Below are 27,107 nucleotides of genomic sequence, written 5' to 3'. Positions count from 1 at the left end.
AGACCACCCCCAGCTGCCCCTGTAAGGGCTTGGAGCCTTGTCCCAGCTCAGAGCTGCAGCATGTCTGTAACGCCTCATCCTCCGTTAGCAGGGAGACCGAATAGGCGAGGGTGCGACTTGTGGCCAGGCACCTCTAGAACTCTGTACTCATGTGTTTTCCGTGTCCCAAACCGAGCTCTTCTGCCCTTGACCATCTGCTACCCCAGTTTCTTTCCCATCGTTAAATGGCCTTTTATTCACCCGGCTGTCCGGTAACAGGGCGCTGCCCTCACCCCTTCGGCAGTCTGGGCTGGCCAGGCCAGTCGGTCACCATGTTGGCCGTGTCTGCCCTCTGGCGTCCGCACCAGGCCGGCCCCTCCTCGCTGCTGTACCTTGGCTCTGGCCTCATGGCCCCTGGCTGGAAAACCACAGTAGCCTCCTCACCCGTGCCCGCGAACCGGCCCGCCACCTCAGACCCATCCTCCCCACTGCAGGCCGAGCGGACTTTCTAAAGTGAGCGCTGGAGCCCCACCCACCCGTGACCGAGGCCCCGCTTTTTAGCCCGGTGCCCAGGGCTCATCCTCCCTCGGCTCACCTCTGCCTGCTCCCCCAGTGCCCGCCTCACGCCGTGTGCGCTTCAGCAGCACCAGAAGCTTGTCTGCCTGGCAAATTCCCGCTTATTCTTCATAGCCACGCTCCAGTGTCGCCTCCTACTCCTGCCAGGCTCCCCTTGGAAGCCTCCCAGTGCTATGCCGGCTGGACTCTGTATGAGCCCTCGACGCTTTTATCGCATGGTTCTAACAAGGCCTGTCACACTGTGTTCTCCTTACAGCATCCTTGTCGGTCCCTGCCCTCGGGTGGGGACCGTATCTTTGTCACTTGTGTCCCAGTACCAGGTGCCCTACCTGGCACATTGGATATTTGTGAGCGATTGCATTGGATTCTATAATTAAATGAGGAAAGGAAGGTAAAGCCCTTAGACTAATGCCAGGCACACAGTAAGTGCTCAGTACATAGTAACTGTTCTAGTAACTTGTTGTTATATGTGTATGTGTACATTACTACTCTTAACATAACTGCTCTTTTCAGTTATTAATAGTAATTATCAGTCATTTCTTCCGAGAACCTTCTGGGTGTTTCATGTGAGTAAGGGCTTTCTCTGGGGAAGGGTTTGTTTGTGCGTCTGCACTTGCAACCCACCCTCTCTCCGCCAGAGTCAGACAGCCCTGCCTGGTGTGGGAAACTGCAGCCTAAGTTGGCACAATTGGCCGAGATCAGCCTCAGATTTGCAGTGACAAGAAACCCTCCTGATGACAGAATTCTGGTGTGTCCGGAACTGAAATTGGAACTGAAATGGCTTTGGGATCCCACAGGTTCTTCTGCTGTGCTGAATCCTTTCCAGGTTCTTGAATTCTGTGGCTTTGGTTTAGTACATTTAGTGAGCCTCTCCGGGGCCAGCTCCTACTGGAGACGTGGCCGGGGGCCGGGGGGTGGAGGAGGGAGAGAGCAGTTGTCATAATGACCAGGACACCAGTCTCCCAAGGAGGACCCTGGTAGGAGATGCAGGAAGCTGGGATGTGGGCCTTCACCCTCCGGATCATGTCCCCTGCGAACCTTTCCCGGCCCATCCAGAAGGACATTTGTGGAGTTGTGAGCGACCTGGATTTGCTGTCTGGAGCAGGTTGCCCCACAGCCAGTCCCCACCCTTTCTGGGAGGAAGCAGAGCCGGCTCCGGGACACTGAAAGCCAACTGACTCACATCTGCCTTTGAGTCACAGACACTTCATCTGGTAAAAAGTGTCCTATCACTGCTGTTGAGCAATCTGCAAGGCATGTTGTCTGCAGCTTTTAAGCGTTTACACCTTTATTTTATGCTTTACCTAAACGTTGGTCTCCACAAGAGCTGAGAAAGATCAAGGGCAAACCAGCAGATTAATGATAATATGTTGCCAAAGTAGGACACGATTTACACAAAATAGCACTTAGGTAAGAATATATTATTGTAAAAATATGCATACCACTGACACTGTTTCTAACACTTTACGTGCTTCTTTCATGTCATCTAATTCTCACATCAGTCTTAGGAGGTAGTGTTGTACCCATTTTACAGAAGAAGAAACTGAGGCCCCCAGAGGCCAGTGGACCTACCTGGTCAAGGTAGCAGAGCAAGAAAATGTCCGCACTGAAATTTGAACCCGAATCTGCAGGCTCATAACCCCCTCCTTATGCTGAGGAGGCCACCACCATGTCCAGGGCCCTGCAGGGAAGCGACTGGCTGGCCCAGGCCCTTTGGTTGGTCAATGACTTCCTACTGGTGGTGGAGCAGCCCCTGCAGCTCAGGCAAAGCGTTCGGATGAACGCTGCTGAGAATTCCTTGTGCGGCCTTGGAGAGAAGCCCAGAGGCCCCAGACCAATCCTCTTACCCACGGGAAGTGCTAACCTTCACTGTGACATCACTGTCACGTGCCACCCATCTCTCAAACACCTCCTCGAGCTGGGGGCCTTCCCGGGCAGCCCCTCTCATCTGGGAACCGTCCGCCTGCCACAAAACCTGCTCTGACAAGCCACGTGGTTTTAGTGGACAAGCAAGGAACTGTGTTTGAGTGCATGACTCTGCTACCGGCTGTGTGACCCTGGCCACGAAAATCCCCCTGAGCCACTGTTTCCTCACTGGCGAATCCAGCCAGTGGGTGACATTCACCCCCAAGGCTTAGTTTGTGTGGCCTCAGGGTGGATTTAGGGCCAAAGGTGGACATTAAAGGAGAACAGATATTGGCAGTTAGGGAAGTACCTGCCAAGACATTAAAAATCTTAGGCAAATTGTACATTTTTTGTTTCTTCTGCATGGGGGAGGATAAAGATTGTTAAAGTATTGATAAACAAGAAAACCATAATTATTTTGAATCAGCTCAAAGTCTGGATTAAAGACTACTTTTGAAAGATGCAAGTCCACAGAATGGGGCTTTTATGGTTTCCTAAATATTTTGATATACTTTACCTCCGAAGGAGACAGGATGGAGAGTATCCTTCCCATTTTAAAAATGTGGAACCATGCGGCGCCCAAGTGGCTCAGTCAGTTGAGCATCTGACTTCAGCCCAGGTCATGATCTCATCGTTTGTGGGTTCAAGCCCCGCATCCAGCTCTCTGCTGACTGCTCAGAGCCTGGAGCCTGCTTCGGATTCTGTGTCTGCCCCTCCCCAGCTTGCTCGCTCTCTCTGTCTCTCAAAAATAAATAAACATTAAAAAAAAATTTTTTTTTTAATTTAAAAATGTGGAACCTGGGGCCAGAAGAGAAAATGCGATTTCCAGTCTGGTCACAGCACCCTTCTAACAGAAACGTGGATTGGCTTCGGTTCTTCCAACACCACAGCTGTAACCCAGGTTCTTTGGAGCTGTTGCTGAAACCCTCAGGGGTCCCGTGGGTCCAGCCAGATGAGATCCCCTATTAGCCCCCTCCCGCCCATTTGTCCTTCCCAGCCCCATCTCCTCTGTTCCCTCCTGGCATCCTCCTTCACTCCTTTAGCAGTTCAAAATCCTTTCCAGCCCTCTAGGCCCTGCTCTAGTGCCCTTCCTCCAGGAAGCCTTTCCTGACTTGCGGTGAAACAATCTGTCTTCATCTCCCAGAACTCGCCCGCACCTTGCCTGGCCTGCCCTCCAGCTTCTACTCACTTGGTCTTCCTGAAGTGCACACTTCTCCCTGCTCCTTAAGCTGGGAGCTTCCTATGCCTTTGATTATCTAACTTTCTCCAGCTCCACCAGAAACCTCAGGGCAGATGCCAGAAGTGTTTGGTGAGAGAGTGAATTGAAGAGAGGGAGCTCAAAAGAATGACTTGGGCCAAGTCGTGGCCCATCTGCCGGATGTGACAGGGCCTATTAGGAATTAAATATATTGATTGCAAAGTCTGTTTGTGAGTAGATGGAACAGCTCCCCCGCCCCTGCGGTTGTAGTCAATGTTTTTGCACCTGCACCCTGTTTGAAAATGGAGTGGAAAGGTAAAATTCCTTCTTCCCCTACATTTCACCCTCTCAGTAAAAGGGCTCCGGTGGAAGGTGCCTGCTGCCCTCCATGTCTCAGGAACTGCCTGATCCAGATCCTGCTGCCCAATAGGTGGTCTTAATCCTCCCCTGCTTTTTGTAACACTCAAAACTAACTTCTGAGTATTTCACCTCCTCTCTCTTATACTTCAAATAATGTTACCTTAGCCTCAAAACGTTCCTTAATGTTAAGTGTTTTGAAGCACTCACTGTATAAGAATCGTTGCAGAACATTTACAAAAAGTAGAAAAGTGGAAGAAAAAGTAGCCATAATCCTGTCACCCGGAGACAGCCAGTGTTCACATTACATTATGACCCCCGCTTGCCTTTTATTTAAACGTATTTCAGATCATATAATAATACAAACAGCCTACCTTGCTCTATGGTACTACGTATTGTGACCCTAATGCCTCCATGTTATAAAATCTGTTTATAAACTTCTACTTTTGATGAGTATACAGTATCTTTCTGTTTATAAAAAATAACCCGTATTTAGCATAGACAATTTGGGCAAAAACACGAAGCGATAATGAAGGCAGCCTGCTTCTGATCCCACCATGCACTTCTGACCTCTGTCCATACCACAGAGTGTATTTCTGTGAGACTTTCTCTACAGTTGCGATCATGATGCTCTAACCCAATTTTTTTACTAGCTGTTTTTATATCCCACACCTGTTCCTCATGATTTTAAGCATTCTTCATTAGTGTTGTTTTAAACAGCTGAGTAATATCCTATTTTCAGAAGGCATCATGATTTGTTTAACCCCTCCCCAGAACTTTACTTCTAGTTTGAGGGAGTTATTTCCAGTGTGAGGACAGACGGTGCCAGGATGAACCTCTTGGCCCATAAAGCTTTGTCTGCATGTCAGGTAACGTTTTTAGGGTAGATTCTCAGATGTAGAAGTATCAGCAGTTCTGCATATTTTAACGAGGTTTTCAGGAAGACTTTCTCAGTAAGACGCATCATTTTCCTGGAAGAACATTTAATGAAAAGCCTGCCTCTTTGGCTGCTCTTAACCTGCCAAAGAAGGCTTGCTCAGGCAGCCCACTGACTCCCACCTGCTCCCAGTGGGAACCCAGCCCAGTGCGCCTCTGTCTCGTCTGTACAAGTGCAGCGACCCAGGTGGATGATTACCCTGTTTCTCTGTTCCGCAGAGCAAGAGGAAGTGGAGCTGGAGGAGTTCCTGTGCCCTGTGCAAACGCCCCCTGGGCTCGTGGGTGTGGCAGCCGCCTTGCAGCCCGTGCCTGCCATGCCCTTAGCCCTTCAGAATATTTCCCTCAAGCATCTGGGAACCGAAATACAGTAAGTGCAGTGGGACCGAGGGGCCGGCCACGTTGCAGACAGCCCCTTCTTTGGAGCTTACAGTGATCTGGTGTGATCCCTGCAGGGATGTGGTCCTGGGGAGAGGGTGAGGGGCTTTATTTTTAATTCGTCACATCATTTCTTTAAAATACTACATTTGTGCTTCTGATTGTTAAAATAGTGCATATTCTTTGTAGGAAATTAGAAACATCTAGAAAGGTATAGGTTTTCAGTTACCCATGATCCTGCCTCCCAGACAGCATTCTTAGCATGTGGTGTATCTCTTTCCTCTTCATTGTCGATACATGTATATGCATAACTGAGATCATATTGAATGTAATGTGATGATCGTGTCACAAGTGTCCTCATATGTGAAACGCATCAAGTTGTTAACTTTTTTTTTTCCAGAGTGATTGTATACGACCTACTTTTTAAAAATTTAAATTTAAGGGGCGCCTGGGTGGCGCAGTCGGTTAGGCGTCCGACTTCAGCCAGGTCACGATCTTCTTGTCCCGGAGTTCGAGCCCCGCATCAGGCTCTGGGCTGATGGCTGATGGCTCAGAGCCTGGAGCCTGTTTCCGATTCTGTGTCTCCCTCTCTCTCTGCCTCTCCCCCGTTCATGCTCTGTCTCTCTCTGTCCCAAAAATAAATAAACGTTGAAAAAAAAATTAAAAAAAAAAAAAAAGAGTCAGATGCTTAACCAACTGGCTCTTAAAAAAAAAAAATAAATAAATAAATAAATAAATAAAAATTTAAATTTAAGAGAGAATTTGCACATGCACAGCGGGGGAGGGTCAGAGAGAGAGAGGGAGAGAAGGAATCCCAAGCAGGCTCCGTGCTGCCAGTGCAGAACCCGATGTGGAGCTTAAACTCACGAATCCATGAGATCATGACCTGAGTGGAAATCAAAAGTGGCATACTTAACTGACTGAGCCACCCAGGCGCCCCTGCAACCTACTTTTTAAAAATTTTTTACCTGGGGGCGCCTGGGTGGCGCAGTCGGTTAAGCGTCCGACTTCAGCCGGGTCACGATCTCGCGATCCGTGAGTTCGAGCCCCGCGTCGGGCTCTGGGCTGATGGCTCAGAGCCTGGAGCCTGTTTCCGATTCTGTGTCTCCCTCTCTGTCTGCCCCTCCCCCGTTCATGCTCTGTCTCTCTCTGTCCCAAAAATAAATTAAAAAAAAAAAAACTTTGAAAAAAAAAAAAAATTTTAAAAATTTTTTACCTGAGTTTCATTTTATTTTTCATCTCGATAAGTGTACTTTTTTTTTTTTAAATTTTTTTTTTTTCAACGTTTTTTTTTTATTTATTTTTGGGACAGAGAGAGACAGAGCATGAACGGGGGAGGGGCAGAGAGAGAGGGAGACACAGAATCGGAAACAGGCTCCAGGCTCTGAGCCATCAGCCCAGAGCCCGACGCGGGGCTCGAACTCACGGACCGCGAGATCGTGACCTGGCTGAAGTCGGACGCTTAACCGACTGCGCCACCCAGGCGCCCCTCGATAAGTGTACTTTTTAATCTCCATCCCCTATTTCACCCATTCCCCTCCCCCCACCCCCCCACTTCTCCCCTCTGGTAACCGTCAGTTTGTTTTCTATAGTTAACAGTCTATTTCTTGGTTTATCTTTCTCTCTCTTTTTTCCCTTTGCTCATTTGTTTTGTTTCTTAAACATATGAGTGAAATCATATGGCATTTGTCTTTCTCTGACTGATTTATTTCACTTAGCATTATACTCTCTAGCTCCATCCATCTTATTGCAAATGGCAAGATTTCATTCTTCTTATGGCTGAATAATATTCCATTGTGTGTGTGTGTGTGTGTGTGTGTGTGTGTGTGTGTGTGTGTGTGTACCGCCTCTTATTTATCCATTCATCTATTGATGGATACTTGGTCTACTTCCGTAATTTGGTAAATAATGCTGCAATAAATATAGGGGTGCATGTATCCCTTTGAATTAATGTTTTTGTATTTTTTTGGGTAAATACCTAGTAGTGTGATTACTAGATTGTAGGGTAGTTCTATTTTTAATTTCTTGAGGAAACTCTATACTGTCTTCCACAGTGGCTGTACCGGTTTATATTCCCACCAGCAGCACAAGAGGGTTCCTTTTTCTCCACATCCTCACCAACACTTATTTCTTGTGTTTTTTATTTTAGCCATTCTGACAGGCTTGTGAGGTGATATCTTATTGTAATTTTGATTTGCATTTCCCTGATAAGCACTGATGTTGAGCATCTTTTCATGTGTCTGTTGGACATCTGGATGTCTTCTTTGGAGAAGTGTCATGTCTTCTGCCATTTTTAATAGGATTATTTGGTTTTGGGGTATTGAGTTGTATCTGTTCTTTATATGTTTTGGATACCAATCCTTTATTGGATATGTCATTTGTAAGTATCTTCTCAAGTACCTTCCATAGGTTGCCTTTTAGTTTTGTTGATTGTTTCCTTCACTGTGCAGAAGCTTTTTGTCTTGATATAGTACCAATAGTTTATTTTTGCTTTTATTTCCCTTGCCTCAGGAGACATATCTAGAAAAATGTTGTTACAGCCAATGTCAGAGAGATTACTGCTTGTGCTCTCTTCAAGGATTTTTATGGTTTCAGGTCTCACATTTAGGTCTTTAATTCAGTGATCCAGTTTCATTCCTTGACATGTAGCAGTCCAGTTTTTCCAACACTATTTGTTGAAGAGACTGTCTTTTTCCCATTGTATACTCATTCATTCTTTGTCGAAGATTAATTGACCATATAACTGTGGGTTTCTTTCTGGGTTTTCTATTCTGTTCCATTGATCTATGTGTCTATTTTTATGCCAGTACCATACTGTTTTAATTATTGCCACTTTGTAATAAAACTTGAAGTCTGGAATTTCATACCTTTAGTTTTTTTAAATTCAATTTTAATATGTTTAATTTACTGTATGTTGATCATTTCTCAGCTACTTTTTCATTTATTATTCATGTATTGTATATACAATTTCCCGCTAGCAGGATTTGATTTAAATAGTTTTTAAGAAGATAGTAATATGGCCTGAACTTTAGAGGCTGACTGCATGGATTTGTATCCTGGCTCCACCAGTCATGGGCTGTGCTGTCCTAAGCATCTTGTTTGATTTCTCTGTTTCACTTAAGTTGTTAGTAAAAGTGAATACAATAGTGCTTGCCCTACAAGATTAGTGTGGGAGTTAAATGGGTTAATGCATGAAAACTGCTTTAGAACTGTGCTTAGTACTTTATAAATATTGTTTGCTGCTGTCATAGACTCTGGGTCTAAAGTTCTCTCTTGTCTAGCAAAAAAGCAGGATGTAGGATTAAAGCAAGAGGTGGCTAATGTCTGGGAAAAGACAAGAGCCCCGAATAAGGGTCCTTGCCCCGTTTTTATTAGGATCAGAAGGCTTACAAACATGGCGATGGACGTGCACAAAGGGACAATGAATCTGTGAACATTAACTTGTGGACATGAGGGAAAGGGAGTCTTGAGGATATTTGGGGTGAGGGGTTTGGGTTAATACAAAACAAAATCTGGGTACCAGGAGGAAGGTTGTTTACAGCAGACAGGTGGGTGCACCTCTGTTTATCTTAGCCTAGGGGATGAGACAGGTAGGGGGAGTAACCTCAGGGTTAGTAAGGTACTTCTTCTTTTGTTAACCATCTCCATTCTGGGCTGCTTTGTCTGCAACGCAGTGGTCCATAGTCCAATTCACCGATTTACCTAACCTGGCCCTATTCTCCTGTGAAAGCGGCTTTTCTGCTATAGTACTAAATTGGGGTGCTTCCACCCTGAATATCTAATCTTGTTTATTTCATATACCTATGTATTGGGCATCTTTGCGCCATTCCTATTTTAGGCCTTTGCCTCTCCCTCTCTATTCTGGGGGCTCTGCACCCCCTCTCTATTTTGGGGTGCCTTTGCACCTTCCTATTCCTGGCACCTTTGCACCTTCCTATTCTCGGGGTGCCTTTACACCCCCCTATTCTTGGGGTGCCAGTCTGATTTGCCCAAACTCAGGATTGAGCGTTTTATGACTTTGTATTTCTTTATGTCTTGTTAACCCATTGGTGTAAGCCCGAGGAATTCCTAAGCTTATCCCCTACATGCTGCTATTATCATTTATCTAACCAAAGAGAAGGAAGCTTTTGGGAATTCATACTGCATCCAATACTGATCTGTTGTGGTGCTTATTTTCTGTGTGGACTTCAGACAGACAGGGATGTTTTAGGAAGCAGACTAGATTGTTACCTGGACTTGGATTAGAGACCCCTGGCTCTGTGTGGCTCCTTTACAGAATTTTCCTGTCGGCTTCAGCGTTTGAATTCTCTCAGGTAACTAGGAGTGTAGTGATACTGATCCCAGGACAGAAGCAGGTTTTAGGGGAAAGACGATAAGTGTCCTCTAGGCCTGCTGGCTGTAGATAAAAGTAGCCCAAGAGACATTTGGATGGAAGGACCTGGAAACTCAGGAGAGAGATATGAGCTGCAGAAAGGTGGCATGGGTGAGCCCCCTGGTGTGAGTAGACAAAGAAGGTGGCCTGCAGGGGATTTTCCCTCAGGGGGAACTGGAGGGAACTAGATGTGCTGGGAGCCTGCTGGGGCGGTGGGGGGGAGTCCAGCCATCCAGCCAGGGTGTATCCAGGGGGGTCTCACCAAGCTTAAGCCAGATCAGTGCCTGATGAAGGCCACAAACAGCAGAAGTGGAAGAGAGAACATGCAGAGACAGAAAGGAAGGAAGTTTCAGAGGATCAGTTGGTGACTTCCGTCCTGACATTTGTAATAACCCACAGAAAATGTGAGGGAAAAGTGCAAGAAATGGGCTACTTGCCCTGGGCTGTTGCGAGCCCCCATAAGATTAGGGTTGCTTTTGTCTCCCGCAGCCTGGGCCCTGGCTGTTCTTACAGCTTGCTGTAAGCTCTGTCATAAGCCCGGGTCATACTCTGGGAAAGGAAGTCAGGGTATTCCAGAGCGCTGTGCTAGGTGCGTGGCACTGGCTCTGAGTTGTCTGAACAAGCCTGTGAGGTGGTGTCAGAATGGCTAAGTTCTCAGACCATGGAGTTAGACGTCCAGGTCTAATGCTCAGTCCCTCCGCTCACTGGCTCTATGATTTGGTTACTTATCCTTGCCAAATCTCATTTCTCCTCTTTCTACAATGGAGGTGGTACTAGTACTTCACTGGGCTGTGGGGAGGATTAAATGAGTTGAATTACTAGTGTTAGCTTAGCGTCTGGCCCATGGAAGGGTCCAGTCATTGTCTGTTGTGGACATGTTCCTCATCCCCATTGCAGACAAGGAAAGCCAGCCTCTGGGAGGATAAATGGCTTGCCCAAGGTTATCCTTCCAGAGCAAGTCTTTATGACCACTCCGCCCATGCTGACCAGGCCCTTCAGACCTGGAGCTAATCCTACACAGAAAATGACCTATGAACTGCTCCATACAACGTCAATAAATTTATGAAATGGAGATACCTCTTCCAAGTGCAATAGTTCGGCTAGGTAGTGGCCACCTGGGCTGCGTCAGTAGTTAATGAGCATCTATCTCCAGAGGTGATGTGTGCTAGAGCTTAGGAGGCCCTTTGCTGCCCCGGAGTCAGGGTTTCTGTACCCTCCCCTACCCCAGGAATGACTCTTGTGAGCCCCTGGACACATAGGGGAGGCAAGGGGACATGTAGGCAGCAATGATGGTCACCCACCCAGCAAGCACCTCTGGCTATAGGAATGTGCTCCTGAGTCCTCTCCAATTGTGTGGCTGTGATTTGTGAGATGTATGTAATGGGGGCTCAGCACAGGACCCAGCACGAAGTGGTACTCAGTAAATAGTGCTCCTGAGGACCACCATTTTCTTTTTAATATGACCACTACCCTTTTATTTGTAGATGAGGAAAGTGAGAACTGGGAAGGGGAGGTGACTAGGTCAAAGAGTCAGAGGCATCTTACAATAGAATCTTAATAACAACAGACAAGAGGGCGCCTGGGTGACTCAGTCAGTTGGGCATCCAGCTCTTGATTTTGGCTCACACACTCTCAATTTTTGGGTTCCAGCCCCTTGTCAGGCTCTGGGCTGATGATGCAGAGCCTGCTTGGGATCCTCTCTCTCCCTCTCTCTCTGTCCCTTTGCTCATGCTCTCTCTCACTCTCTCTCAAAATGAACAAATAAAACTTAATAATAATAATAATAACAACAACAACAACAGAGCAAAAGCAATCAAAGACCAAATTTCAAGTCAAGCATTTGGAATGCTGAGTTCTAATTTCTTCTTAGTTCTTAACAGATTGATTTTCCCTCCATCAGTCAGCTATACTCTCCATTAAAGTACAATTTTCTATCTTATTGTGGACCCAACTATACCAAAAGACTGGATTTTGTTTTAAAAACAAATTTCAGATCAAATGATGGTTCTTTGAAAAGATCAACAAAATTGACAACCCTCTAGCCAGACAGACCAAGAAAAAGACATGAGACTAAAATTACTGAAGTCAGGATCAAAAGATGGAACATTACTACCAAGCTAACAGAAATAAAAAACATTATAAAGGGATACTATGAACAGTTTTATGCCAACAAATGAAGAAAGGGACAAATTCTTAGAAAGACACAAATTACCAAAACCGGTGCAAGAGGAAAGAGAAAATCTGAATAGACCTATACCATGTAAGCAGATTAAATTAATAATAATAATAAAAAAAAAAACTACCCCCCCCCCGCGCATACAGATGAAAAACCCTAGGACCAGATAACTTCACTAGTGAATTCTACCAAACATTTAAAAAAAGAACCAATACCAATTCTTCACAAAATCCTCCTTCCAAAAAAGAAGAGGAGGGAACACTTCCCCAATTCATTCTGTCAGGCCAATATTATCTTGATACCAAAACCTAACAAAGATATCACAAGAAGGGGCGCCTGGGTGGCGCAGTCGGTTAGGCGTCCGACTTGAGCCAGGTCACGATCTCGCGGTCCGTGAGTTCGAGCCCCGCGTCGGGCTCTGTGCTGACAGCTCAGAGCCTGGAGCCTGTTTCGGATTCTGTGTCTCCCTCTCTCTCTGCCCCTCCCCTGTTCATGCTCTGTCTCTCTGTGTCTCACAAATAAATAAACGTTAAGAAAAAAATTTAAAAAAAAATAAAAAATAAAAAAAATAAAAATAAAAAAAAAATAAAAAAAAAGATATCACAAGAAAAATTTTTGAATGCCCAAAGCCTTCACCTAGAATTTCCTTGTGTTGATTTTGCCAGCAGGCATGTTTTTTCCTAACTCACCTCATCTTGGGACTCCCAGCTGTATGTAAGAATTTCAATTTCAACTCTGCACTCTGGGTCCAAATGCTTTCTTTCCTCTCGTGCAACAGCCAAGGTTCTAGGCATCTGGAATCAACAGTTGATCTATGAAAAACATCTTGTGGCCATGCGTGGTGATGGATCTTCAATAGACGTATCGTGGTGATAATTTCACACTAGATTGGATAAACCTGTTGTACACCTGAAATGAATGTTATGTGTCTGTCAGTTATATCTCAAAAAAACAAAACAGTTGACCCCAGAGCAAACTCATATCCTAAGTCAATTTTCATAGCAATAATGCTGCAAACACACTTCAGAATTCAGTGTCATATGATCATTTCTCACACATCTGGATTCAGCTGATACAGGCTAGGTTCACTTGGTCTTAACTCTAAGCTGTTGGTAAGATCTAGGTCTACTTCTCGTATTTCTTATCTGCCACAGACCAGCAGCTGCCTGAGACTCATTCTTGAAGAGGACTAGCCCTATATGCAAGGACGTTTTAAGCCTATGTTTAGATCACATCTGCTAACATCCCTTTGGCCAAAGCAAATCACATGCCTTGCCTGAGCCCACAGGAGAGGGAAGAAGTACTCTGCTCCTGCGGAGGTGGTGGGAAAGGAGTGAATGTTTGCTGAGGACTAATCTAATCTACGTAGTCACCTTCTCACTTGAATTCACGTTTAGGCCCCAAGAATTTCCCTTCCTTTCTTGGAAATTAAGCTAAATATTTTTGAAATATGCTTGGTGTTTACCTAACATCTAGGTGTTTGTGAATAAGGGTTTTTCAGGGTAATTTTTCCATCTTACTGCTAGAAGTATATGTTGTACATAGAGATGACAGCAGACCCAGGACTCCATCACAGATCTGTAAGCTTCATGTCCCCTTCTTTTTTGACCACACTATTGCTGCCTTTTAAGTAAATGACCCCCTAGTGCATTGTTTTCAAACTGTGAGTTTTGTAGCTCAGTACACATATATAGCTCAGTAAAACTTACAAAATATTAACTCTTTCAAAGTGGGGTGCATTCTGATATTTTCCATTCCATATTTTAAATGCTGGTTATGATACTAAACTGATTTTATAATCTACCAATAGTTCAGAACCTGCCATTCAGAAAACGCTGACCTGGTGAACTCTTTTAATCATTTCCTCTTCCTTGTTGTTAATTTTGGAATATGTTGGGGCACCTGGGTGGCTCAGTCAGTTAAGTGTCTGACTCTTGATTTCAGCTCAGGTCATGATCTCACAGTCATGGGACTGAGCCCCACATCAGGCTCTGTGCTGAGTGTGGAACCTGCTTGGGATTCTCTCTCTCTTCTCTCTCTCTGCCTCTCCCCTGCTCACATTCTCTCCCTCTCAAAAAAAAAATAATAATAATTTTGGAATATATCTACTTTTGTATCTTTGCAAAGGGAAAATAAACTCAGTTGAATGTCCTTTTATCTGCCTCATGAATTTTACTGTGGCTGTGGTCCTAGGCCAGCCTTTGGTGCTACCTAGCTCCTTCCTACAAACCCAAAGTGTATTGAGCCTGCACACTGGGCATGTGCAGCCCAGTACCAGGTGCCACAGACATGCAGGTAGGTTACTGTCCAGCTTTTGAAGAAATGACACCATTATTCAGCCTAGACAAGTACTTGGTCAAAGGGTAGCCCATTCACAAAGTGCAGTAAACTCCTTGGAGACCAGATGATTAGTGAAGGCCTCAAGGGAGAACAGATCTAAGTGGGGAGAGTGCAAGGGGAGAAGGATCCAGGAGCGGTTTGGAACTTTGCTCAGCAGAAGTAGGGAGCTACTGATGATTTTTGAGCAAGTAGTTGTAAAACCAGATGAAAGTTTCAGGAAGTTCCTTTGGCAAGTTCATTCAGCATTCATTCAGCACGTATACTGTAAGCGCCCTCAATGCTGCAGGCGCTATGCTAGGCATGCATGGGGGCGCCTGGGTGGCTCAGTCTGTTGAGCGTCTGACTCTTGATTTCAGCTCAGGTAATGATCTCACAGTTCGTGGGATCGAACCCCGTGTTGGGCTCTGCGCTGACAGTGCAGAGTCTGCTTGGGATTCTCTCTCTCTCTCCCTCTCTCTGCCCCTCCCCTTCCTCTGCCCCTCCCCTGCCCATATTCACGCACATACACATGCATGCTCTCTTTCTCTCCCAAAAATAAATAAACTTAAAAAACACAAAATATTACAGGACACCTGGGTGGCTCAGTCAGTTGAGCATCCTACTTTGGCTCAGGTCAAGGTCTCATGGTTCATGAGTTTGAGCCCTGGGCTCTGTGCTGACAGTTCAGAGTCTGGAGCCTGCTTTGGATTCTGTGTCTCCCTCTCTCTCTGCCCCTCCCCTGCTCACGGTCTGTCTCTGTCTCTCAAAAATAAATAAACATTTAAAAAACACACACACAAAAACACAAAATATCTTAGTGAACAGAACAGGCAAACATCCCTGCACTCAAGAGAACTTACACTCCAGCAGTGGGTTTGGGGGTGGGGGAATCAAGCTTCTGTTATTAGCAATATCATGTGTGGAAGGCGGGAAGTACAATGAGAACATGAAAAGACGGGCGAGGCGGGTGGGGAGTGCTCGGGCGGGATGCATCTTGCAGGGTGCCTGGAGTGTGGCAGACCGCTCTGGGCATGACTGGGGCTGAGGATGGCAGCCTCATGCTCCTCTGTTTTCCTTTCAGAAACACGATGTACAATATTCGGGGCAACAGGCAGGCCTCAGGAACAGGCCACGGACCTCCAGGGGAAGATTCTCCACTGAGCGGGGAACCTCCGAGGGCAGAGCAGCCTTTGCCCTCTGACCCCAGCACCCCAGGTGAGCTCTGCCCAGGTTTGAGCTGGGCCTTCAGAGGCCAAGAGAGTGCCCTCTTTCCTCCCCCAAAACCAACATCTACGCTTGTGTGTGTCCAATAGGACACTCTCCGGGTCACTCCTTGTTTCTATGGGTCTGGTAGCAGTGACTCCCTTTTTTAGTAATAGCGTTGTGGTAAAATATACATAAAATTTACCACGTTAACCCATTTTAAGTGTATAGTGCAGTAGCATTAAGCACACTCACGTCGACCACTGCCATCCCCCACCTCCAGAACTCTTCCCCGTCTTCCCAAACTGACACTCCTGCAGTGATTCTTGAAATAATGAAAATATCTCTCACTTCTTCTTTCTTACTTTTTTTAATTTATAAGGAAAGGATATGAAAATGCCTGTGTGGGCTGAGCAAAATCAGATCTCTGCCTGAAGGAGCAGAGCAGATGACCTCTGCGTGTCTATCCCGGCCCCTCCATAGCACTTAATTGTTTTACAAAATGTGAGTGGCCCACACCGCCATGGGTGTTGGGCTTCTTTTGCAATTAGCATGGGTGCCCCCCCACCCAAGACATACTGTAACCTAGAAATGGAAGAAAATCAGCTGAGGCAGCCCTGTGGGGGCTTCTGGCAGGGGGGACCCCTGCCCTGTGGAGCAGTGACTCCAGAGAAATCTCCCCTTTGGAGCAGCGTCTGGTGAGGCCGCGCAGGTCACAGTGAACAGTCTGAGAGGGGACCGGTGCTCTCTCAAATCAACAGTAATAAAACCAGCACCCACATCTAGCACCTACTGTGTGCCAGGGCTACTCTAAGCACTTTTTTCCCTTTGGTAATTAATGGTTTTATTAAGAGATAATTCACGTATCAAACAATTCACCCATTCGAAGTATACAGTTCACCATAATCTATTTTACTTTATTTTTTAAAGTTTATTTATTTATTTTGAAAGACAGACAGGAAGAGCATGAGTGGGGAGGGACAGAGAGAGAGACAGAGAAAGAGAATCCCAAGCAGGCTCTGCACTGTCAGCATGGAGCTCGATGCTGGCCTCAAACCCACGAACCGTAAGATCATGACCTGAGTGGAACTCAAGAGTCAGAGGCTTCACTGACTGAGCCAGCCAGGCGCCCCTCACCATAATCAATTTTAGAGCATGCTTATTATCCCAACAAGAAACCTTGCATCCTCCAGCTCTAGGCAACTACCGTTTGACTTTCTGTCTCTGTAGATTTGCCTGCTCTGGATCGTTCATATAAATGGAATCTGAAATATCTGGTCCTTCAGGACTGGCTCCTGTCACTTACCAGAATCTTCTTCCACGTGCACTGAGCACCTGCATTAACCTCTTTAACCCTTCCAACATCCTGAGCGGTTACTAGATACCATTGTTGTTCTCGTTTACTAAATGAGGGAACTGAGGATGGAAAAGTGGAGTGACTCGCTCATGGCCGCACAGTGGGTGCAGAACTAGCGTTCAGGCCCAGAACTCTGGCCCCATACCACCACCTCAAGCCTCATTTTCTAAAGCAGTGATTTTTCAGACTACATTTTTCTCGCCATGCCTCCTTGACCCCCATAAACAAAATCTAATATACAATGCAGACCACAGCAGACTTGAGGCAGAGGTGGGAGTCTGGGCTCCCCTTGGCTCCCCACCCGTCCCTCCCAGTCAGCTCTGCCACACTCCCATGAAATCCTACAGCACTGATTGAAAAACCACCCTCCTGGGCCTCATTTCTCCAACTGTGAAATGGGCATAGTGACCCCTACCTTGCCTGCCCTCAGGGTGAGTGGGCAGTATTATTATCAGAGGGCAACAGGGCTACAGCGAGCCCCCCTGCTCTTCTATACCCTGTGGCAGGAAAGAGAAAGAGGCACTGCATTTTTCGGAGCTCTGCGGTCTGATTTGTACGCCGTACAACCAGATTTCTTTCAAGTCTAGAACAAGACCATTCTGTTCTTGTACCCAACAAGGTCAGGGAGTTTCTGGTTCCCGTCACCTACTCGAGTAGTTTTTTATCTGTTCAAGATTGTTTGGCTGGCCCCAGAAGAAACGTGGTAAATTATTCGGCTCATCCTCTAAGCCCTCACCTGGGATCCCATACCACGTCCTTATATTTAACACACTAGTCCCAAAAGGATCGGGGATAGCTTATTAAAATACACATCAGGGGAAAGAAAATGAGTCATCTGGGTTAGGAAATTTAAATAAGATCAAGATATCCTATAGAGTAGCAAAGAGTGGGCAGCAGTGTGTCTGAGCTTCTCAGCAGCCAAGGCAAAGAGGGAAATGCAAGTGTTAGATGATTTCCAGCATCCCTAAGAATAAACATATATTTTCTTGGAAGAAGCAAACCTTTTCTGGCACTGAGAGCTGTGGATGGCTCAGTTGGTAGAGCGTCCGACTTCAGCTCGGGTCATGATCTCACGGTTCGAGCCCCACACTGGGCTCACTGCTGTCAGCGCAGAGCCTGCTTCAGATCCTCTGTCCCTCTCTCTCTGCCCTGTCCCTCTCTCTCTGTCCCTTTTCTGCTTGCACTCTCTCAAAAATAAATAAAACATTGGGAATGCAGGCTGGTGCAGCCACTCTGGAAAACAGTATGGAGGTTCCTCAAAAAACTAAAAATAGAACTACCCTACGACCCAGCAATTGTACTACTAGGCATTTATCCAAGGGATACAGGTGTGCTGTTTCCAAGGGACACATGCACCCCCATGTTTATAGCAGCACTATCAACAATAGCCAAAGTATGGAAAGAGCCCAAATGTCCATCAATGGATGAATGGGCAAAGAAGATGTGGTATATATATACAATGGAGTATTACTCGGCAATCAAAATGAATGAAATCTTGCCATTTGCAACTCCGTGGATGGAACTAGAGGGGATTATGCTAAGCAAAAGTAGTCAGAGAAAGACAAAAATCATATGACTTCACTCATATGAGAACTTTAAGAGACAAAACAGATGAACATAAGGGAAGGGAAACAAAAATAATATAAAAACAGGGAGGGGGACAAAACAAGAGACTCATAAATATGGAGAACAAACTGAGGGTTACTGGAGGGGCTGTGGGAGGGGGTTGGCTAAGGGGCACTAAGGAATCTACTCCTGAAATCATTGTTGCACTATATGCTAACTAATTTGGATGTAAATTAAAAAAAAAAAAAAATAGAAACAACAAAAAAAAGAAAGTAACTGAAGACCCCAAAGAGCTTTTGTTAATGTGGGTTATATCTACTGTTATTCACTGTACTAGAAATTACAACTGAGAAAATATTAAGTATTTATATATCAATTCATTTAAAGATAATGGACTTATATAATAAATAATAAGTGAACATAATAAATAAATAAATAAATAAATAAATAAATAAATAAAACATTGAAAAAGAAAAATGTCCCTGGATGCAGGCTGATGACAGATCCTTTACTAACGGATAGATAAGACAAAACAAGGCAGCATGGGTGAATGACTCTGATGTTGGATTTGAATGAAGAATAAAATAAGATAAAAATCAAATGAAATAAGAAATTCAGCAATGGTTGGCAAATGTTTTCTACAAAGGGCCAGAAAGTAAACGTTGGAGGCGTTGTGGGACGTATGGTCTCCATTGCCACACTCAACTCTGCCCTTATGCAGCGAAAGCAGCACAGACAATGCACAAACAAATGAGTGTGGCCGTGTTCCAATAAAACTTTATTTACAGAAGCAGGCTGTGGGCTAGATTTGGCCTGTAGACTGGATTTGGCCCATGAGCCAGTGTTTGACATGTATGTAGAGGAAATAGGAAATAAAAGAACTGTGCAGCCTTGGGACAATCAACTATGGGAAATATGTGTCCTAACCTAGCTTGTAATAGGAATCAAACAAGAGGGGCACGTGGGTGGCTCGGTCGGTTGAGCGTCTGACTCTTGATTTTGGCTCAGGTCATGATTCCAGGGTCGTGGGACCAAGCCCTGTGTCCGGCTCCACACCGAGTGTGGAGCCTGCTTAAGATTCTCTCTTTCTCTCCCTCTGCCTCTCCCCTGCTCATTGCTCACTTGCTCTCTCTCTCCCTCTCTCTCTCAAATAATTAATTAATTAAAAGGAGTCAAGCAAGAGTTTGAGTTACTCTCTGGGGCAAGAATGCAGAGTACAGATACTCCATACTCCTATCTTGAACAGTTGTGTGTACTTTGGAACTTGCCCACAGGGTAGAGGTGGGATCCTGAGATAAGAAGCAAGACATCCTGCCAGGGCTTGTGCCTGAGGAGATGGCCGCCTGCACCAGTGGTGTCCTAGGAGATCACCCATGCAGGCGGGGATCCAAGAGCACAGGACAGGCACACTTTAGAGGATGGGCTGAAGGACCAGCCAGTACAGTGTAAATAATGTTTTTAGAGTCGGATGGTTCTCAAAGTGTGAGCCCTGGGCAAGTTGCATGGGCATCACCTAGGAATGTCTTAGAAATGCAAATTATCAAGCCCTGCCCCAGGCCTGTTGATGAAAAGTCTGGGAGTAGGGTCCCACAGTCTGTGATTTAGCAAGCCCTCCAGGTGCTTCTGCAGCAAGCTCAAGTTTGAGAACCACTGAGGCCACTGATCATAACCTCTGTGTTCCTCCTTTTGAAAGATCCAGCGGGTTCTCCAAAGCCTACGCCCAAGTCTTCTCTGACCGCCAATCTCCTTCAGAAAGCCAAGCGCCAGAACAACACCTTCCCACTCTTTGCCGAAGGACTCACACGGAACCGAACTGCCCAGGAAAAAGTGTTGGCCTTGGAGCAGCAGGTTCTGATGCTCACCAAGGAGTTAAAGTCTCAGAAGGTGAGCTCTGTCCCCAGAGAGGCCCCAGGCTCCAGTGGACCCCTCTGGGCCTGGAGCCTTTGAACTAGACCCGGCACATCAGCCCAGCTGGGCATATGCCAGTCTGTGGTCCTTACCAGCCAAACTGCTGGTGGTTGAAAATGCTGTGCTGTTAATTACTAAGGGACATGTGGACACTCAGACTAGGTGACGGAAGACCCTCAAGGGCAGGTCTCTGGAACTTACTTTGTAATTGCTCTTGGACTCCTCCTGGAGGACTGTGCATGGCCCGTCCCCACACTGAAGGGGGATAGCATTCGGAGTAGGAGGGTCTGGATGCAAGGTCCTGGGAGGGGCTGCTGAAGGAACCGGCGGCTGGTAACGGTGCAGCTCCCTGAATGACTGTCAGAGGACAGAGAGAGAGCAGGCAGGTCTGCGTGGCTCTAGGGCTCAAGCAGGCCCGAAAGAGGACAGTGATGAGGAAGACTTAGGCTTAATAGAGAAATTAATTATAGCAGTTAAGAAAGGAAAGAGTCACATGGTCATTGTAGAACACAGATCGCACACATACACAGACATTCAAATCATCCCCAAATCCTACAATCCAGAGAGTAAGTCGTGTTCACACTCTGGAATGACTCTGTGAAGTAGTGAGAGTCCCAAGGCAGGGGGTGAGAGGGACTGCAACACTGGGCTCTTTTTGGCACAATAAAAGTGGTTAAGTTAGTGCAGTCGTTACTGAAAACCTCAAGGGTGGTGCCTGGTGATGCCTCACTGGGCCCCACTGAGAACCCACACTTCTCTTCCTCCAAGAAGAAGGCCTAAGTTTTCATGTTTGTGCTTTGGCTGCCCTGAGTCTTTTTCTGCTGTATCTCCCGGCTCTTGCTTCTGGGGAAGAGGGGGGTACACTGTATTTACCTCTGAATAGTCTCCTTTCACATGTCTTCTCCTTTCTGCGGCTCTGTGTTTGGAGAAGATAGCCTAGAAAAATGCTCTCCCTGCCTAATTTTGCCCCTCCTCTGCCCTTTCTTGCCCTAAGCTGATACCAAGGCAAGTAGCAGAGGCTCCACTCCTGGCACGTCAGCAGATACATTTAATGAAGCAGGCCTTGACTGAAGTTCTCAAGGGAGGAAGCTCATCCGTTTACATGTTCTCAATCCATTTGTTTTTGTGTCAAGTCCTTGTTGAGGACCTGAGGCGTGCACGCGGTATTCTAGGTGCTGGGGACAGTGAGAAGAGACGCAGGCCCCGCCCCTGCAGGGCTTACATTTCGTGGCAGAGACAGGTGGTAAGCCCGCGAGCACCCACATACATCATCATGGCGTGTGAAGTCCCCTCCGCTGTCACTTAGCAGCCCAGCTCTCTTCTCCTCCCATCGTCCTCCGTTCCCGTCGCGGGGCGGCCGGCGGTCCTGAGAGCTAAGAGAGCATGCAGCTGGGTGGGAGCAGCTGCCTGATCCCTGGACCAGTACAGCATAAGTTCCAGGCTGAACCTGGCCGGGAAAAGAAACCTGGATGTGACCTCTGCCTCTCCCTTCATCACACCTTCCCCTTCTTTCTAGGAAATATGGGCAGCCTCCTGTGGCTTGGCCTTTGCTTTGAAGGCGTCAGGAATCATTGAATGAAGGAGAGAGGCCCGGGAGACCTAGATTTCAGTGAGGTTTGCCCCCAACATCTGTGCTACCCTGGAGAATGTGGCATTCTTCAGTAAATGAAGTTAAGCTCTTGGAGATCAGTAAGGCCCACCCAGGCTGCTGACAGCTCCCCTGCCATCAGAGTGAAAATGGCAGGAGGAAGTTGTTCAAGCATTAAAGGACCTGGACTTTATTTCTTTTTTTTTTAATATTTATTTATTTTTGAGAGGGAGAGACAGAGTGCGAGCAGGGCAGGGGCAGAGAGAGAGGGAGACACAGGATCCAAAGCAGGCTGCAGACTCTGAGCTGTCAGCACAGAGCCTAACGCGGAGCTCTAACTCACAAACTGCGAGATCATGACCTGAGACGAAGTTGGACGCTCAACCCACTGAGCCACCCAGCCACCCCCAAGAACCTGGACTTTCTTACTGTTCACTTTCCTGGCCTGGGACAATCAGAAGGGGAGAGTCTTGCAGTTTCACTTTTGACTCATGGGATGAGTGGTTTCTGTGTTCTCCTGCCCATCTCCCAAACGTGGGAGACTGAGCACAGAAGGTATAGGCCGCAGTTCTGGCCAAAGAAGTTTCTTAACCTTGCATAGCCTCAGCTTCCTCCTCTGTACGTGTACAGCTAGGCTTACTGGAGAGGCCTGTGTCCGGATTTGTAAAGCCCGGTGTCTGGCAGCCAGCAGCCGCCCAGCAGATGCAGGCTTTGTTGGTTTGGGCTGTTACTGCAGCATTCCCTGCCCTCCTTATTGATTCCTAATGGCCTTACAAGAAGTGACACGTTCCTCTGAGGGGCTCTGGGAAAACAGACAGGCACCCATGAGGACCTCCAAGAAGTGAGTGGCCTAGCAGTGATAGGTGAGGGTCAAGTCTTAACCCCACATCAGGCGGGGGGAGCCCCAGCTTTACCGACTCAGGTTTTTAACTCCAGCCCAGATACCAAAACCAAAGAGGGGAAGGAGAAAAGATCAATTCTTGGCCCAGAGGTAGGATAGAGGAGGCCTGCAAAACCTCGGGGCGCCCAGCAGTGCCCCGGACATGCAGAAATGCCAATCAGAGGGCCACTGTCCATCTGAGACTCTCTGAGCCCAGTTCTTCAGCTGGGGAAGCAGCCCCTAGGATGTCCTGGGCTCACATCTGCAAGATGCTTTCCTGTGTCTCTTCTTGGGAGGTACTCTCTTTCTGCCTGAGGGTGCAGGAGGATGTGGGAACTGGAAGGGGGAAGTGGGTCTTGTCCTGGCTCAGCCCCCCAGGTGGCCATTGCCAATAGCAATTGTGATTCTTTAAGAATTTGTATCTCAGATTCTCAAAGTCTGTTGGACGCCGTGGAGGACACAGAGGTACACTGGCTCCCTGCCCTTGGGTAACGAAGAGCAGATAAGAGCACGAATGACTGGTGTTAAGTGTGGCCACAGCTCTGTGCTGGGGCTTTCCATGCATTATCTCTAATACTACAGTTATTAGCCCCCTTTTCCTGAAGAGGAAACTGAGGTTCTGAGAGGTTCTGAATGCCCAGGGTCTCCCAGCGGCCAAGATAGGTTTCACACTCTGGTCTGTCTGCTTCTAGAGATTTTTCCCTTTTTACCATGCCATGCTTAAGGATCTCAGAGAAGGTAGGTGACCGGCCTGAGGTCACACAGCCTAAGGAGCCAAGACTGAGACCCTGGCCTCCTTCCCCCGATCCAGGACTCATCCCAGCCCAACCACCTCCTCCATGTTCTCCAGGTATAGCCCAGCATGAGAGCACCGTAACTGCTCTTCAGAAAATATGAACACAGTCCTTGTATCTGGTGTCATATTAAACTATAGGGCCACTCCAGTACCTGTTGAGCTATTATCAGTCCCAGGCCCTTGTAGCTGGCCCCACAAGAGATTTGGACTCTGGGAGATAGCACCAGATGGCTGGTTGGCCAGGTGGCTCTCAGAGTTCACAAAACTGCACCCAGCCTGAAGGCTGTCTGCTCTGGCAGAGGGAAGCCCATTGTTTGTAGTGATGTTGGCCATCTGTCGACTGCTGGGAATGATGAACCCCTCCCAGGCCCTATCGGGGGTCAACTTAGCTCCCTCAGGGTAATTTGTTTAGAAAACTTGTTGGGGGCAAAGTGCAACCATGTACTTCCCTAGAACCCCAGCCAGAAACCTCAATGTACACTCCCCTTATACAGAGTACAGAGTTCAAAGATTTCAGCGTAGAGGGAGGGTCGAGAGGGACCCTGGCTGTAGCTTCCGCTTGGGGAGGGACACTTGCCACCCTTTTTCTCTCATCCTTTAAGAGGCCCTCTGAGGTGTAGGGATCATGATCTCCACTTTACATATGACAAAGCCAAAGTTCATTTTTCTGAAACACCCTCATTAGGTACCCCTCCATGGACCTGGAATAGAGCCAAGGCCTCTGTGACTCCAGTGCTCCTTCATCTGCACCCTGCTAGCGCCCAGCCTCTTAAGGGTCAGTGGCTGGAGTGCCAGACTCTCAGTCCAGTGGTCTTTCCCCAGCAATGTTGGGCCCATCCACCTTGATTTTAGCGAGTGATGAAAGTATCAGCTCATTATTTAATAAGGTAAAGGATTACTTTTTTAAAAGATGATTTGTTGGATCTTAAATATTTTAAACAATCAACTCTCCTGCAATTAAAAAAAATTTTTTTTAATAGAATGACAACTTGCAGCCAGTTATCAAAGTCTGAAATGGACCAAACATTGATTTGATTAAGAAATATTAAAAGCAGGGCGGGGCACCTGGGTGGCTCAGTCAGTTGAGCCTCTGACTCTGGCTTAGGTCAGGATCTCATGGTTCGTGAGTTTGAGCTCCGCATCGGGTTCTGTGCCGACGGCTTGGAGCCTGAAGCCTGCTTCATATTCTGTGTCTCTGTCTCTCTCTGCCCCTTCCCTGCTCATGCTCTCTCTCTCTCTCTCTCTCTCTCTCAAAAGTAAATAAACATTAAAAAAAAAAATAGGACGCCTGGGTGGCTCAGTCAATTGAGCGTCCGACTTCGGCTCAGGTCATGATCTCACAGTCTGTGAGTTCGAGCCCTGCGTCGGGCTCTGCACTGACAGCTCAGAGCCTGGCGCCTGCTTCGGATTCTGTGTCTCACTCTCTCTTCCCCTCCCTGCTCTCTCTCTCAAATAAATAAACATGAATTTTTTTTTTTTTTTTTTTAAGTAGCAGAGCGCCTGGGTGGCTCAGTCGGTTAAGCATCCGACTCTTGATTTCAGCTCAGGTCATAATCTCACGGTTGGTGAGTTTGAGCCCTACATTGGGCTCTGCACTGACAGTGCAGAGCCTGCCTGGGATTCTTTCTCTCCCTCTCTCTCTGCCCCTCCCCTCCACGCTCTCTATCTCTCTCTGAAAAAGTAAACTACGTATGTATATTAAAAGTGCCATTTGATCAGCTCTTCTATTTCCAAGAATTGGTTCTAAAGCACTGCTTATAATTGTGGGAATTGGAAACAACCTGGATGTCCCTCCTTGCGGGTGGGATAAGGGAATTGTGTGTCCATACAAGGAGTACCCTTGCACTGTTGCAAGTGATGGTGTTGCTCCATACTGACAGCTTGGAGAGGTGCCGTAGCATATCATAAGGCCCAGAGAAGCTTCAGAAGAAGATGTATCACAAGCTTCCGTTTTTGTTTTTAATATTTCTATGTAGTATGTATGTACATTTTTGTGACATAATGGCCCCAGGTTCGTCCATGAGGTAGCCTATAACAGGATTTCCTCCCTTTTTCAGGCAGAGTTTATTCCATCATACGTATATGCAACATTTTGTTTACCCGCTCACCGTCAGTGGGCATATGGGTTATTCCCAATCTCTTGGGTGCTGGGGGAATAATGCTGCTACGAACATGGGCTATTTCTATTTTTAAGGAAATTGGAAGAAGTGTTTCAGTGCAAAATCTATTAACTACCCATCATGGAGAAGTGGAAGACCCTAGATTAGGAGTTGGGGGTCCTCGCTTATGGTGTGTTTTCCCACCTGTGGGGATCCACCAAGTCCCTTTAGTCCTCTTCCTTCTCCTTTCTTGGTCTTTAGTGCCCTCACATGACAGCAAGGCGACCTGACCAGGTGGTCTCCCCCAGGCCTGCCAGCCTCCAAGTTTTCTGAATCCGAGGTCCATTCACACTCCTCATCTTGTGCTTCCTGCTCCCACTCTGTCCCTTCCCTGGTTCCTTTCTCCCTGTCTCATTCTGTTGTGGGGATTCTGGGGTGGGCGGAGGGCCTCCTGGGCTGGAAGTAGGAATGGGGAGGCACCTGGATATAATGAAATGGGCTTCAGAGTTGACTCTCCCAAAGTTGGCAGAAGGATACCTGCCTGATTCTGAGCCTCAGACAAGTCTGAACAGTGGTCTGCTGGTTATTTCACCCGGCAGTTCCCAGGGTAATCTCCACATCTCAGCCGAACCAGAAAATGGTTTCAGCTTCTCAGTTATCCTGGAACCACAGGAATGGTGAGCTCTCTCCACAGAGCCTGAGAAGCTAATTCATTCCAAACATTCCGATTTGGTTTGCAACCACCTCCCCACCCACCTTCCAGCCACGCCCAACGATGCCCACAGCCCCACACGGGCTCTTTCCTTCCTGTGGGCCTTTGCTTGAGCTGTTGACTCAGCAAGTGTGGAAAGCCCTTCCGACCCTCATCTCCTACTTGCTGCTTGGCCGTCTCTGGCCCTTCTTATTTTTTACGAATGACTTCAAACTGTTCTGCCTTTCCCCCACCTCCACCCCAGGCAAAAGTCCTTGCTGTCTGCTCTGTGTCCCCACAAACACCCTTGCTTCCCTTGTGTAGTAAATCACTGCATTACAGTGTTTCACCTTCACTCCCACCAGCCTTGGTGGTTCTTGACCAATCCCCCTCTAAGCCCCAGCACCCACCCCAGGGCCTGGCACTGAGTAGGGCTTCGTAAAGTTTGGATGGAGGGAGGGAAGGGAGAGAACCAGAAGAGAGACAGTCCACGGTTCCGAGGTTTCAGAAGATGCGTGCTAATTTGATCTCGCCATTAATTTCTCATATGAAGCCATGGTTTGGTGCAGTTCTCTTCCAAAATGGAATTGTTCTCAGCAGTAATCCTATCCAGGTGATTCATCTAGTTAAATACTTTGGCATGGATACAGGTAACTGGTCTCTGGAAACCATGTTTTTCCAGACGAGACTGGCATGGAGCATAGCAACGGCCCCAAACCCCTCCCCTGCCTACCAGGCTCTGAGGTTCACATGGGACTGGCCACTGGGCCTCCTGGCTTCTGATATTCTGATCCTGGTCTTAAATGAATCCATATCCTTGCTTTGG

The 27,107-nt window shown here is 47.0% G+C and overlaps 1 protein-coding gene across 6 annotated transcripts in view; it reads left to right on the top strand.

Moving 5' to 3' along the window:
• TBC1D2 (TBC1 domain family member 2) overlaps positions 1 to 27,107 on the top strand; it is a 56,517-nt gene that overhangs the window by 5,715 nt on the left and 23,695 nt on the right. For all 6 annotated transcript variants that reach the window (XR_006959881.1, XM_047066849.1, XM_047066821.1 and 3 more), the window contains 3 exons: positions 5,171 to 5,318; positions 15,275 to 15,408; positions 20,013 to 20,203. Coding sequence is in view for 5 of the 6 variants with exons in the window: in XM_047066849.1 (XP_046922805.1) it covers positions 5,171 to 5,318; positions 15,275 to 15,408; positions 20,013 to 20,203 (473 nt within the window). In the remaining variant the exon portion in view is untranslated. The remainder of the gene's footprint in view (positions 1 to 5,170; positions 5,319 to 15,274; positions 15,409 to 20,012; positions 20,204 to 27,107) is intronic.

The sequence above is a fragment of the Lynx rufus genome, unplaced genomic scaffold (assembly GCF_022079265.1).
Source record: "Lynx rufus isolate CCGP_SWC_20201006 ecotype Redwood Valley unplaced genomic scaffold, mLynRuf1.p SCAF_10, whole genome shotgun sequence".
NCBI classification, from domain to species: Eukaryota; Metazoa; Chordata; class Mammalia; order Carnivora; family Felidae; genus Lynx; species Lynx rufus.
Note: the sequence above shows the minus strand (reverse complement) of the source record. Positions and strands in the feature narration are given on the sequence as shown.